Raw genomic sequence first — 15,659 nt, 5'->3', positions numbered from 1 at the left:
GGTGCGATCAGAATGATTTATTAGCTTTCTGTAATTATATGATAGAATGATAGTTAATCTTCATTAAATTTGTGAATAACCTGTTTTGTACATTCTAAAAATTTATAAGTAAACCAGTTACACTAAAATGACTTCGTAGCTAGACTGAATACTTTACTCCTAGACACTGTGAACATTTTTTAAATTATAAATAGTCTTAGTCTTGGCCACAGACTAGCCAATAGAGCGTTTTTCGGATTTTACTTACTGCGTTGACTCAGCGACTTGAAGTAGCTGCTAATATCCTGTGCGATCTGATGCCATGCAGTCGCTAGAAGAACACACATGTCTTTGAGCCTCTTCTAACTATCTTTCTGGGTTGCCTTTACATTAAAAAGATACATGGATAATTAATTACAAGACATCGACATCCTTATAAAAGTTACGTGTGCATAATATATTACGAATGTACTTGTGTACGATCCTGGTTAAGCCAAATAAGTCATTTTCTGAATGTTTTACGATCATTAATCTCTAAATCCGAGTAAATCTAGTATTGCGGACGAAGTGGTTACCACATTTTCACGTTTTTCTACAGTTTTGCAAGCCACTTAAAATAACTGTTGTCAACTAACTTCTTGGAACCTACGGTTTTTCTCTAGCCTCGAGCCAGCTGCAGTTTTCCTTAAAAACACTGATAGCTTCGACATTCCAGCTGAGTTCGCACATGATTGGAACGAGATCATGTCGTTGCGTTTTAGACTACCCGTCCTTAAATATGTCATTAATACAAATAGCAAAAGAGGAGGGATGAATATCATATAGGAAAAATAATGTTGGAGATGAATGTTGATGGATGGAGAGGTGAGTGTTGAGATGACGAAAGATAGAGGAGAATGGAAGAGGAAGACGTGTTGTACCAACCCCACATAACGTGGGATAAGGGTAAGAGGAAGAAGAAGATAATTAGAAAAATACGTGATCTATGTCGCGCCTAGATACTATCGCGCCAATCACGTGCTAGTCTTCCTAGGCCCTCAATAAACCCTAGGTTATCCAGTCTTAAATTAGAACTTAATTCGACCATTACACGTCCAGTGCGTTCGCTTCCTCATTCTTTCGTGCTATTATTGGTATCAGATACGCATTTGATCTATGCAGTCTTACTGTGAAGGAGTCAGTGGTGAATTTTGTCTGTGGGACTACTTATGCGGTTAAACCTGTGTATGGTACGGCCAGTTTGCGGTTAGTTTTAATTTCGCATTCTATAGTTGGGTTCTCTGATTTGTATGATATCTCGTTATTTTTGAAGATACTCCTAACGAATAAAATCACTACATATATAGTCCAAAACAAGGTCTCTTCCTGCTGTTTGTCCTTATGAATGATTAAAGTTTAAAACGCAACGGATTTAGATGCGATTTTTTTAGCAGATAAAATGATTCAAGAGGTAGGTTCATATGTAGTTATAATATCCGCGCAAAGCCGGGACGAGTCGCAAATACCTATAAAGACACAGCGAAAGACATTAGTTTTTTATTTACTTAGGTAAGTAAAATACTACTTAAAGCGTCACGGTTAGCAACGATATCATTATATGCTTCCCGAGTAATCGAATACAGCAAAGAAGGCAAAGTAACTCGGATTATTGTCATTAGAATTTCAACCTTACCTACTAACAATACAACGTATTTTAGAAGTAACTGCCAGCCTAGCCGAACCTGCCGACGCTAGCCTCGTAACTCCCAATGTACATTACAATGTACATTGTTGTTGCAAACTAATTTGAATCTTTCATGGACCAAATAAAGTAGTGTTTCCATTGTTACGTTGCTTTTTGTAACAAACGAAAATCTTACCAATTTACTTATAGAACAAGGTTCAAATTCAAAATGGGAAATCTAACTATGGTGGGTCTTACGAGGCTAGACGCCGATCTACGCAGTCTGTCTCTGTCCCGCCTATACGGAAGAGCGATAGAGATAGCATAGCTACGGTAACGATATAATCTTAAGTGTTTGTGCATTTGGCTACGTACCTTAGAATAATTGAAAGAAGCGCCAAGTTTTTAGGCGCATTCTTGTCCGTGGGAAGATGGCGTCATTGTTTGTATGAAATATCGACCGTTCCGAATGCGATATGAGGTAATCGGGCAAAAAGCTAGTAATCGGTTAGTAGAACTCCCGTAAGAGGATACAAGGTGTAACTCGCATGCGGTCGGCATCGAGGTCGGCAAGGGTGAGATATTTTCCTTCCAATTAGATAAATATGTCTGACGTTCACGACACGTCTCCACGACAGGTCTTCACGGAAGACCAGCGTCAAGTTACCTGGTAGATAACTTGACAAAATGCTGAGGGGAGACCTTTTCAGTGACGTTAATATAATACCTATTAATGTGTATCATAGACGTAAGGAATATTGTTAACGTCCTGAATAAAAATATTTTCTTTCTTTCTTTCATATTATATCCTTTTCCGAGCTCAATTGATTATATAACTTGTGCATAAAGCGTAAGGTTTGAAATTCAATTTGGGAATTCTTAACCCCCGACGACCCCGACGTCTAAACTTTGGGGTGTTATAAGTTTGACGTGTCTGTCTATGGCATCGTAGCTTTAGTACCGATTTTGATTTAGTTTTTTTTTGTGTGAAAGCTGCATTAGTCGGGAGTTTTCTTAGCTACGTTCATTGGAAATCGGTCCACTATGTCGGAGGCTTTTCCACACACATCCCATCCACATCTATTATAATACAATACAAATCATTTTATTCGTGATAAACAATACACAATAAAACAATACAAGCACATTCAACAGCTAAAAGAAAAATTAATAATTAAAAACAAAGAAAAAAAAACACATCGATGAAATAGTTTACCGCGAAATGGTCCGGCCTCAGCGTTCTACTATCACGTTGGTTTTTTCTATTACTTAACTAGTCTACTTAGTTTAAGCGACGCAACTGTAAAATATGCACTTCACCTTGAATATTTTTATTTTTGTTATTCCATTAGTCTCTTACCTATTCGTAAAAGAGTTATCTTATCTTAACACGAGAAAGCTACGATTAAAAAACACAATTACCAGTAAAACCTATCTATAATCTTCTTATTATTCCCAGTTGTATGTACTTACTACTAATTACGACAAACAGGTAGTACTAGTATTTTTATAAACTCTATTAACTCCATGATATGGTTCAATTTCTTGTAACAGTGAGTGCGGTATTGGTATAGACTACCTTAACTATATACTAGACGGAGCATATTCAAGCAAACTCAAAGTCACCACACATAACTTAAATTATGTATGTTCTTCCCTAGTCATTCAGTATGGGAACGCAACCGCTTGATCCAGTTGTATCAACGTTTACAACCACTTGCACTCGTGTAATTTTATATTATTTATAATAAACATAAATAGATAAATATACATGAACTTCTGCTGTTATACTATGTAATGGTGTAAGATGCTACTCAATCGTTGGTCAAATCGTGATGGTATTTTATCAGTAAAATGGTGTCCCAGGTCGCGGGTTCGAACCCGGCTCGTACCAATGAGTTTTTCTGAACTTATGTGCGAAATGTCATTCGATAAAGTCGCTTTTTAAACCAACTAATTCCAAAACGAAAAAGTCACTTTCGTTGTGATCTTGGGATTAGGATAGCTAAGTTAGTGAATGTTAAAGCAAAACGAAAAGTTGTGTTAGGACATCTTAGCGATAGCTAAGTTAGTAATGTTAAAGCCTAAAGCGCGGACACGCGTGCGCGTTGACGCGGAGTGTTAGCGGTGCGCCGGACAAACGCTGGCGTTGTGCCTAGCGAACGCCGGCGGGAACTTACGAGCGCGAATTACGAGCGGAATGCGCGCTGGTTGGTGTCATGGCTTCCGAGATATGTTGGCACTTTTTTTTTTTTTCTCTACGTTTTATAAATTAACCGGCCAAGGGTTTACCTTCATAATGCGATGTCTATGTAGTCTATGGGCATTGGTCTATGGTTGGTGGTATCATAATAATTGTTTTTTTTTTCCAAAGCACGCGAATCGAGATTAAATCTTTAATAAGCTGCAGATGGCTTTGTCTAGTTCATTTGTATGTTAATATAGTTTCTGAGACATGTTAAGATCTCTATTAAGTTATGTTTTGCTCGTATTCTCTTTGGCTTGTTAACCCAAATGAAAAAGATACTTTATGATTTTATGATTTCAACTGTATTAAAAATATATTATATATTTTTTCAAGCTCATTATATGATCATTATTGACAACTTGCTAGGTTCATTAAAATCTTGTTGATGGCACTCACTAGTTTACGTATTTATCGGCTACAGCGTAAAGTACTTCGACATTAAATACGTCAAAATGCTACGTTTCAGTATTGTTATTCCATTTTACGCCCCTACTGTGAACCTAAGGCTAGTTTTAGTGTCACGCGGATCGTCCCGAGCGATCCGCTCGACCTATTTGTCACCCAGTTGATGTTGTCGTCCGCGCGGATCCGTGCGCTTTACTCTAAAACGCTTCCTGAACTACATATTAGTATTAGTCCAGTGCGGATCGCTCCGCGCGGTCGGTCCGCGTAACACTAAAACCACCCTAAAGCTCTCTCCAGTAGTACATTTTCATGGTTATGTCCAGAATTATTGTGACAAAATGTTTTAAGAGACAAACTTCAATAAATACTAACGTATTTTTTTTCTCTTCTCCCTCAGATCTCTGACATCGTGGTGGGACAAGAAGCGAACGTGACAGCCCGCGAAGCGCTCCTGAGCTGGGCGCGACGCTCCACGGCGAAGTATCCCGGAGTCAGGGTCACTGACTTCACGTCATCCTGGCGAGACGGTCTCGCCTTCAACGCGCTTATACACAGGAACCGGCCTGATCTGATAGACTGGCGTAATATCAGGTGAGGAGCTACAATATTCACACATCACTACCACACCTCGGACAAAGGCAATCAAATATATGAAAGAGGCGCGTTCCTACGCACACAGTCTAAGCTCGTGTAGGTGAACGCGTACCATTGTAAGCTTGAGATAAGACGGTCGACTGGTCGCGTTCTTGAGAGGTGGTAACTGTGAGGTAACGAGAGAGGGTGGGCGTCACTTTCAGCGGGAAGCAGGATACTGTACGGTAGTACTATCTATTATACTCTGTCACTACCTAGTGCAAGTTGGTTGAGCGTCTCAACTTTAGCACATCTGCGGAACGACGTTAAACTATCGAAATCGATAGAATCGAGCGTATGTACAGTCAACCAATTGGAACCCTAGGCCACTCTACAACCATGTCAAAATGACAAGCAGTAAGAGATTTCTTACAATTTGATTCATAACGTCACTATGACATAGTTCTACAGTGGCATAGGGTTCCAATTGGTTGACTGTACCTACACCAACAGCGTATGTACTACACATTTGAATGTATAACCGCATGAATTATACGAGTAGTGTCCGATAAATTAAATAATGATTACCGGCCCAGAATCTGACATATCGTGATGCATGCTATTAAAAGTTCCCGTTAGTAAAGCTTTCTTCTCAGTGGCGTAGCCGAATGCACAATCGCTCACGAAACGCTCACGATAATACCTCTTTCATAGCTATCTACCTCTATCGCTCTTGCGTATTGGCGCGACAGAGCCAGACTACATTTCTGCGGCGTTTCGGGTGGCATTTCGCGTCGCAGAAATGCCATTCGGGTACGGGGCCGGGGCTAATAAAGCCCAGTAGTTAGTGTGAAAATGATCATTAACACATTATTACGGTAGCTTTTATATTTTATTGAAAGGGACTACTTACCGGTTACTGTTCATGTGCTTAACTTTGATTGCTTATGTTTTTCCGCTGATATTGACAGTGAAGCCGAATTCAATATTTCGTGAGTAATATTGTTATTATTCTTTAGATTTGCAGTTTTTTACTCATAAAATTGGATCTAACGAATATCATTAGATCCAAATTGGATCTACGGGTTGGATCTATAGAGAATGAAGGAAGTAATGATTCGGTGATCATAGGTCTTTTGAGTTGTTACTGTGGAAAAGCCATACCAAACAATGAAATTGTAACTGCAACCTGTAGGTTGTAATCGCAACCTATAGGTTGTAATCGCGACCTATAGGTTGTTATCGCGACCTATAGGTTGCGTGCTGGTATACCACGCGACCAAAACGTCACCAGTGGTCGCTTCTCATCTGTTTTTCTCTAGCTTACATTGACTAATGCAGTAAATCTTGTCATCCAGGTCAAGACAAGTCCGTGAGCGGTTGGAGACAGCGTTCCACGTGGTCGAGAAGGAGTATGGAGTCACCAGGCTACTTGATCCTGAAGGTAATTTGACTTATTTTCCGTTAAAATCTAGTTTTCCTTTCATGCATACAGTAGGCAAAAGGATAGAACTGAAGTGGCATGAGTTGGTAGTGGGGACTGTTTTTTTTTTCATTCCAACCCCAACGTGTGATATATTTGATAGATTTGAAATATAAAGCAAAAAAGTTTTTTTGATATTATCCGATCCGAAATAATCGGATGTCGGAAAAAAAGTGTGATCTCCCTAACTTTTGAACCATGTTTAAAAAATATGAAAAAAATCACAAAAGTAGAACTTTATAAAGACTTTCTAGGAAAAATTTTCTAAACTTGAAGGTTCAGTAGTTTTTCCGAGAAAAATAGGGAAAACTACGATATCGGATCTTGGCCGGTTTTTTAGAATCAAATACATATTAAAGCAAGTCAAGCTGATGTGCAGATTGTCGCCTATATTGTCTACTCAATGCTCACGCGTCCCTCTCCGCTCCCACGCTTGAGGTCAGCTATTGACATGTCAGTATCGCGGGCAATGTCCTGAGCTCACGACTAACATGTCTACAATTATCTACCGGCATGACGACCTAGGCGATGACTGGTGTTATGTGTAATCTTACTTTTCTGATACGTCACACTCCTAATAGAAAGGAGTTGACTACCCAATGCTCATCCTCATTCCTCCCTCCAAGGTTCCCACGCTTTAGGTCAGTTATTGACATGTCAGTACTTACGACGAACATGTCTACAATTATCTCACCTGTCGACCGACCAACTGTGATGATAATAATGGGGTTTAATTGTAAAAGCTCACAATTCAAATGACGTCGCGCCGTTAAGGACCAAGTGGACCATAACTTTATTATACGGAGTATTATTTGATATTTCACAAGCTAATTGATTGATTTTTCGGTGAATGAAAACATCTTGAGAAAATTTGCTTAATTACATCTACGAAGGAATTTAAAAATGTATATGTAAGCCCCCAGCTTGATAGGGCTACGTTGGGACTATTATAATCGATGATAGAAGTTTTTTCCCGTATGAGACAAATATTGCCGAGCAATGGGATGTATAACAGGCTCATTTTATTCTAAAATATGTGAGCCAAAAAATATATGCAAAGTAATCCATTTTGGAACCAGAACTTAGAACTTCTGGGCGAGCTCACTCCATCGTAGGCCACGTCTTTGCCTTTGGCTAGTCAAGAGTAAGCCCATTTATAATAATAATAATAAAAAAACACTCAGAATACGTCGGTTATTCATAGACGGAAGCACAGTTTCCAGTTTCCACTACTTATGAGCACCAAACCCATAAAATGGTACAGTACATGTACCATACGCCTCGTCCTTCCCACCTGTCCACTCGCCCTAGCCACGTATCGTAACGGTTCCAGGCCGGCGCCCGCGCCGGTGCATCGATTCATCGATCGCATTAACTTATCTTTGTAAGGATGTGGCATATGAAAATAAAATAAAAATCTAAAATCAAAATAATTTATTCAGCAAATAGGCCACATTGTATATGTACATATTTAGAAAAGATTTAAAATTGAATTACATACATACATACAATCACGCCTGTTTCCCAGAGGGGTAGGCAGAGATCACGGATTTCCATATACTACGATCCTGACAAATCACTTTCGCTTCACACACTTTCATAACGTGTCTCATACACGCTCGTCGGTTTCGAGTACTTCTGACCTGGCCTTTTTGCAATATTTCCTCGATTTGAACATGAAAAGTTCGACTAGGTCTTCCACTTCCAACTGACCCTTCCACTCTTTTTTCATATACTTTCTTCGTTACTCTCCTCTCATCCATCTTCTCTACATGCCCGAACCACCTTAACATACCCATCTCAATCTTTGTCACCACATCTACATCCACTCCACACTTCTCTCTTATCACGCTATTTCTGATCCTATCACTCAACTTCACACCAGCCATGCTTCTTAACGCTCTCATTTCCACGGCATTCACTTGACTTTGATGTTACAATGGTTGAATTGAAATTACAATTGATAAGTACTACTAATTCTAAGTTCTAACTAAAGTATAACTCTACTACAATTAATTAGAGATGTATAAGGTCTCTAAATGTCGAATAACAACGTAGAACTACACTAAATATAAAAAGTACAAATACAAAAAAAAGTCTAAAATTACTTTAGATAAAATGTATACTTAATCTATGGATGCTTAGTGCGTTTTCACATTATCCGATCCGGTATCGGATGTCGGAAGGATTTCGATGGAAAAAATCCAAGATGGCGCCTGTAATGTATGGGATATCGGCCCGACATCCGATATCGGATCGGATAATGTGAAAACGGACTTAGAGGCAGTGTTAGTAACACCGCTGTTCTTTTTATGATGATGCCTGACGGTAAACGATCACTGCCGTCCATGGACAATTGAACATCCTTAAACACCAGGCTGGATTTTAGATGTGCCCTCTTTTCCTGGAGGTTTGAAGGTCGCATCGGTCCGGAAATAGCGCAGGCGATAGTTCATTCTACGGTTTAGTTGTGCTAAGCAGGAAGTTACTAGCTATGTGAGCACGAATGCGAGCCAAACGTGGAGTCCATGCGACCGATTGCCAATCTCGTTGTAGCGTTCCACTAAGGCGCATCAAACGAGAATGTCCAGTAGGAATTATATGAATTGTCATATCCTTACTTTTAGAATCTTTATCGATGCGATTATGCTAAACAATCGATTATGCGACGCTTCGCCGCGTCCGGTTCGGAAGTGAAGGTTTACGGACAAAAACTACTGATATGCGCTCTTTAATTAATATTATGTTTTTATTAGGTTTATGTAACGATAAATTACTTTCCGGTCGGTGCATAAACCTTTGGACTGCAAATTTTATTGCTACATACATGCCATTTAAATACTTGTCTTATATATCACTACATAGTATAAGAAAAAGTTGCTTTCTGCTGTCTGTACCTACTGTATGCTAAGATCTTTAAAACTGCAACGGATTCTGATGCGTTTTCAAAAATAAACTATCATTTGATATTTGCCAGTCGCTTTTCGGTGAGGGAAAAGATCGTGAGGAAACCGGACTAATTGACAACGTTTCAAAATTTTCAATGTCCCTAAATCGAAAACCATTTCGAGATTATACGCTTGTAGATCACATAAATAATTTTTTAAATGTTTTTTTCCGTATTTTTAGTATAAAAAAATCTTAAAAATAGTTTAAAGGGGAAGTGACGTGAAATAGCTGATTTAGAGCTGCCACTATAACAAAAAAATCTTCCAGTTGGGATGTTACTTGAGTTTGACAGTGACACTTATCACAGTTCGTAGCAAAGATATTAAAAATTTCATGGCTTAGTCTATGGTTCGTAGTCATTCACTATTGGTTGACAGTGACATATGACAGTCAGACATACCGGACTGTTTAAGCTGACTGTTAAAACTTTTTTTTAGAAATGATTTTGTCGTTTTCTTAGGTGTATGAAACAACACATGTGACGTCATAAAGCTGTGTCTTGACGTTTGTAACTTACGCTCTTTCTGCTCGAAGTAGTAATAAGAAGGGATTTTCTCATTAAAATAGCAGTTTTTGGAAAAATAAAAAAATACGTGTATCTTTTAGTATTGAGTTCTTTCAAACCAAACAATAAAAAGTAGTACTCAAAAATATGAAATGTTGTCAATTCCAATAAGGCCTAGTTACCCGAAGGCGGGTTGGAAGGTCAGATGGCAGTCGTTTTCGTAAAAACTCCAAATCTTGGGATTTGTTGTCAGAGCGGACCCCAGGCTCCCATGAGTAGCAAATGCCGGGATAACGCAAGGAGGATGATGATGATTGACCTGTTATGTTCTCGTTCTAGTTAAAATTCTTTACATCTCATTTTGTTCTAAGAATATAGGTCGACGACGACTGCTTTGTTTACCAAATTTCTAATTCTAAAAAAAACTAGGTATCCATACTAATATTATAAATGAGAAAGTGTGTTTTTCTGTTTGTTTGTCCGTCTTTCACGGCAGAACGGAGCGACGAATTGTCGTGATTTTCTAAGTGGAGATAATTGAAGAGATGAAGAGTGACATAGGCTACTTTTTGTATCTTTCTAACGCGAGCGAAGCCGCGGGGAAAAGCTAGAAAAGTTGTATTATAAATTGGTATAGTTTTTTTTTATACTACGTCGGTGGCAAACAAGCATACGGCCCGCCTGATGTAAAGCGGTCACCGTAACCTATGGACGCCTGCAACTCAAACAGTGTCACATGCGCGTTGCCACCCCATTAGAAACTGGTACATTCCCTTTTGCTGTGTTAAGTACACAGCAAAAAGGAGTGTACAAGGTCTAAGGAGGGTTCGGGTTGCCGACGACTCAAAGGACAATAGACGGAACAAGTTAGTTCCGTAAGTCCTCCTGTCATCAGCACACCGCACCCTCGTTGAGCTCTGGCAGCCTTACTCACCGACAGGAACACAACACTATGAGTAGGGTCTAGTGTTATTTGGCTGCGGTCTTCTGTAAGACGGTGGTACTACCCCAGTTGGGCTCTGCTCTAGATTCGAGCGAGACGATATCCGCTGTGCTGTGCCCTACCACACAAAGCGGAATATCATCCGCTATGCCCTATCTGTATAGTATTGTTTAGAGATGTTTCTTCCAAGTAAGTAAACAAATAAGTTGTTGGCTCATGTGCTATTCACTGTGTTTATGGCAAATATACCTACCTAGGAAAACATACAAAGTGTAATAAACATTTATTACCTATATACTAGCTGAAAAACAATGAACGGGCCATTTGAAACAATTTCATGACTGGTGCCTGTACCTAAGTTGGTCAGGGTTGTCAAATGGTTATTTATTCCAATGGAAATTGGAATTATATATGTTTTGTTCATGTAGAAATCGATGCGATTATTAGATTAAATCAAATAAAATCAATAAATAAATATTGGGGACACCTTACACAGATCAACTTAGCCCCAAACTAAGCAAAGCTTGTACTATAGGTGCGAAGCGATGATATACATACTTAGATAGATAAATACATACTTATAAGTATAAGTATATATATAGAAAACATCCCTGACTCAGGAATAAATATCTGTGCTCATCACACAAATAAATGCCCTTATCGGGATTCGAACCCAGGACCGCGGCTTAGCAGGCAGTGTCACTACCGACTGAGCCAGACCGGTTGTCAAATCGAGGCCTTGTGGAAAATTACTAGTCGCTTTGTTTTACCTGTATAATAATCTTTAAAAATAAAAATAATTCTTCTGTCTATGGGTGCCGGAAGCATCATGAACAACCTCTATCTGGCACCTTCCCAACAAGCATGTTATCCATACTAAATAATTATACTAATTATACTAATATTATAAATGGTAAAGTGTGTGTGTCTGTTTGTTTGTCCGCCTTTCACGGCAAAGCGGAGCGAGGAATCGACGTGATTTTTTAACTGGAGATAGTTGAAGGAATGCGAACATGCTTGCCTTCCAGATCTTGTGACTATTGTTACATAAGTTACAAGACCCATCAATCAAGGGTGAACAGGCATTTCTGGGCGAACTCACTTCGTCTTAGGCCACGTCTTTGCCTTTGGCTAGTCTGTGGTCAAGAGTAAGCCCATTAATAATTTAAAAAAAAATCCTCTCCGTATTCCCGCGCCTGTCAACCCTACCGTGAGACCAGCGCAGGAGTTTACGAGGCATTGTGAACAGCCGCGCGTGACGTCATTCGCAAAAAACACTGCAAAGCATATTTGTTGCCGAGTAACATGGGGACAGTGTTGGACTTGATTTGTGTGAGAATGTGACATGATACGTAACGTTACAGGTATTTACGTGGTCACGTCACGTATACGTTACAGAAAAGTACACTTAACGTTTAAACAATGGTTAGTTGACATGCCTGTTTAGCGACACCTTATCGTTATGACCAAGGCTTTACAAATATGAGAGCTTGAAAGAAATTATTTTAAAATTTGTCAGACAGTAAGCAAGTAAACGTTACAATTTCCCTGGGCAAAAGCTTTTTCATTCTTCTGGTTTTAAATAGTTCCTCAACCATTTTTCCGAAAAGGTGTCTTAAGTGCATTTTCACATTCGATATCGGATGTAGGACCGATATCCCATATATTTAAGCTGCCATCTTTGATTTTTGCCTTTGAAATCCTTCCTACATCTGATATCGGATCGGATAATGTGAAAACGCACTAACTCGTTCTGCCATCGCATCCGTGGTCTTCCGCGTCCCTGTTTTAGCCTGGGCTGCCACTCTGTTCACACAGTTTATTCAACAGACCAGCGCAGTTCCACTTCAGCTTGGCCGCTAAAAATGTATCAAAAATCCCAATACTTGTTCCAGATGTGGACACCCACGAGATCGACGAGAAGTCCCTCATCACGTATATCTCGTCGCTGTACGAAACTTTCCCCGAGCCCGCGGCTGTGCACCCGCTGTTCGACGCGGAGTCGCAACGCCGCGCCGCCGCTTACACCGAGCAGGCGGCCTCGCATAGAGCCTGGCTGCATGAGAACATCGCGCTGCTGCAGGTATGTGTCAACCAACCTTTACGGCTGACTCCGAAAGGATCTTGACCAAGAGTCTTAAGGGAAGTGACAACCATAGAGCTGAACGCAATGTCCCATTGCTATGACCATCGCGCTCGTGCAGGTATGTATCAACCAACATTTAGGGCTGACTCCGAAGGGATCTTGACCAAGAGTCATATGTATTAGGTATGTGTCCATCACACGACTCTCATCACGAGACGTTCTGTAGCTGTGCTCCCGCTGTTCGACGCGGAGTCCAACGCCGCGCCGCCGCTTACACCGAGAAGGCGGCCGCGCATAGAGCCTGGCTGCATGAGAACATCGCGCTGCAGCAGGTATGTGTCAACAAACCTTTAGGTCTGACTCCGAAGAAACCCTGACCAAGAGTCTTAAGGAAGCGACAACAGCTATGGAGCTGCTGCTGCCAACCATGCTGGAATGTGTCAATAACCTTTGGGGTGGACTCCGAAGGGATCCTACAATACAATAGGCAAACTCAAGACCTATCCTGGAATCGGAGGCAGTGACTGCCATAGGGCGAACTAAAAGTCCTATATCTGTGACCATCGCGCTGCTAGAGGTATGTGGCTAATAACCGTTCGGGCTGACTCCGGAGGGATTCAGACCTCAGAGTCTTAGGACTTGGCTACGACATAGTGCGATGGCAGCAGCGACAACCAGTGAGAACGAAAGGTCCCATCGCTGTGTCCTTCTCCAACCTGTAGTCCACCATTTGGCTCTCCCGGATCCATGGCGGATTCTCCCAGGGTCAACAAAAAAAAGTAGGCTAAACTGATGAGATTGAAATGAGCTGATTTGACTAATTTCTGATTTTTTTCCTCAGGACCGTGCTTTCCCGTCAACTTTGATCGAGATGAAGAAGCTGCTCAGTGAGAGCACGCGGTTCCGCAGTGAAGAGGTGCCCATCAGGCAAAGAGAGAAGCAGAAGTTGTTCCACCAGTATAGGGAGTTAGAGGTCAGTACTAACAATTATCTGTACCAATAAAAAAAACCGTCAGTGATAATTTTTCAGGTGGAATTATTTCCAAAGGCATCTGAGACACATTGATTCGATAAATTACAATGATAGGGTACCTATATGAGAATATGATGACGTAGGGCAATTTCTGCTATTGAAATGTGAAAAACTGGCGGCATCAAAGGTAATTCAACCGCACATACCCTGCTATCTCTCCCATCTTCGTCACCTAACCGTCGGTATCTTAAAATTTAGGTACATAAATCTACCCTTCACTGTTTCGACATTTAATATCTTTGTGTATGTATGTTTCGAACTAAATACAACTGCCCCCGTTGATATCTTTGTTCTTGTGCACTGCAATATTATAGATTTGTCATTACCTAGGTAATTAGTTCTAAAGCTACCCCTCAACCCCGGGCGCTACGGAAGACCAGCGCTGTGGTATTCATATGCTGACTGGCGTCTTTTTGTTGCCACTTCACAAGCGCCCATGTTTCTTTTACAAACCCTGTTTTTTTATTTTTCTTTTTCTACAAATGCATCACCTATTTTTGTGTTTTTCTTTGAGTAACATGTTGTTTTATGTTTTATGTTGTAATCAGTATTTAGTGCTTTAAATGTTTAGAGAGTAAGTTATTTCTTGCAACGTAGATTAAGGTGCCACATGTGGAATGGTTTACACAATAAATGATTTTTATCTTTATCTATCTAGACGGAACAAGTTAGTTCCGTAAGTCCTCCCGTACGATATCCGCTGTGCTGTGCCCTACCACACAAAGCGGAATATCATTCGCTATGCCCTACCTCCTACTATATATCTTTTCAGAAATATTTCGAATCGGTGGGCGAATGCGACATAGAACCGACACTCCGACCAGAGGCATTGGAGCAGGCGTGGTCGCGGCTGCTGATGGCGCAGCAGGAACGCGAGCGCGATCTCGCCGACGAGATCCGCCGCCTCGAGCGCTTGCAGCGGCGAGCGGAGAAACTACACAGGTAACTTATAAGACATGCCTACTTCTTGGTCTATGTTTGACTGCCAAGCTCAACCTCTACCTCTAGGATGCTCCGGGTCTTTGGTTCTACACGAAACTCGGCCTGCGCTTGTAGACACTTGTAAGATTGTTCTGTGTTTCTTCTTCGAGGACGCTTCAGATCTTCGGCCCAGCGGAACTCGGCCTTCGAGCTTCGTGGTTAAACTGTAGTTCTATGAGCACTAACTTTTTAGGACGCTTCGATTCTTCGGCCTTGTGCGTAACTCGGCCTTCGTAGGCTCTTCCAACAGAGATGCGCTACGTGGATGATTTTGATATCCACCAATCAGCTTTGTCGTACCGGTTAGCTTATCCGAAACGAATGTTGTCTTTTTCAATTTCCTCTTGATTTGTTTTCTCCATCTCATATATCTTGTATCTCTTTCCAGGGATATAAAACAGACAGAAGCCGGCCTCGACAGTGTCGAGCGTCACATCGAGAGCGAGATCCGTCGCGTGGAGCGCGGCGTGCATCCCGCCGAGGCCAAAATGGCCGCCGAGCAGATCGAGCAAGAACTCAGGACTATGGAGAACACGATACATGAGATGTTCCAGGACGCACAGGCGCTTAAAGAGGGACGGTATCCACAGGCATCTGACCTGCAGAGACGGTAAGTCGCACTGTGTAGTATAGGTATAGACTATAGAAACATATCCCAACCTCGTCATCCAAAATGGCCGCCGAGCAGATCGAGCAAGAACTCAGGACCATAGATAACACTATACATGAGATGTTCCAAGATGCACAGGCGCTTAAAGAGGGACGGTATCCTCAGGCCTCTGATTTGCAAAGACGGTGAGTTTGCCACTGT

General features: G+C 41.0%; 1 protein-coding gene across 1 annotated transcript in view; it reads left to right on the top strand.

Moving 5' to 3' along the window:
• The window catches only part of LOC125238071 (microtubule-actin cross-linking factor 1-like), a 340,128-nt gene that overhangs the window by 145,481 nt on the left and 178,988 nt on the right, over positions 1–15,659 (top strand). Inside the window, exons 6-11 of the mRNA XM_048145360.1 lie at positions 4,693–4,886; positions 6,227–6,312; positions 12,644–12,831; positions 13,676–13,807; positions 14,640–14,809; positions 15,237–15,458. Coding sequence (XP_048001317.1) covers positions 4,693–4,886; positions 6,227–6,312; positions 12,644–12,831; positions 13,676–13,807; positions 14,640–14,809; positions 15,237–15,458 — 992 coding nt within the window. The remainder of the gene's footprint in view (positions 1–4,692; positions 4,887–6,226; positions 6,313–12,643; positions 12,832–13,675; positions 13,808–14,639; positions 14,810–15,236; positions 15,459–15,659) is intronic.

This window comes from Leguminivora glycinivorella, chromosome 22 (assembly GCF_023078275.1).
Source record: "Leguminivora glycinivorella isolate SPB_JAAS2020 chromosome 22, LegGlyc_1.1, whole genome shotgun sequence".
Lineage (NCBI taxonomy): Eukaryota > Metazoa > Arthropoda > Insecta > Lepidoptera > Tortricidae > Leguminivora > Leguminivora glycinivorella.
The sequence above is the reverse complement of the archived record's forward strand: the minus strand, read 5'-3'. Positions and strand labels throughout refer to the sequence as shown.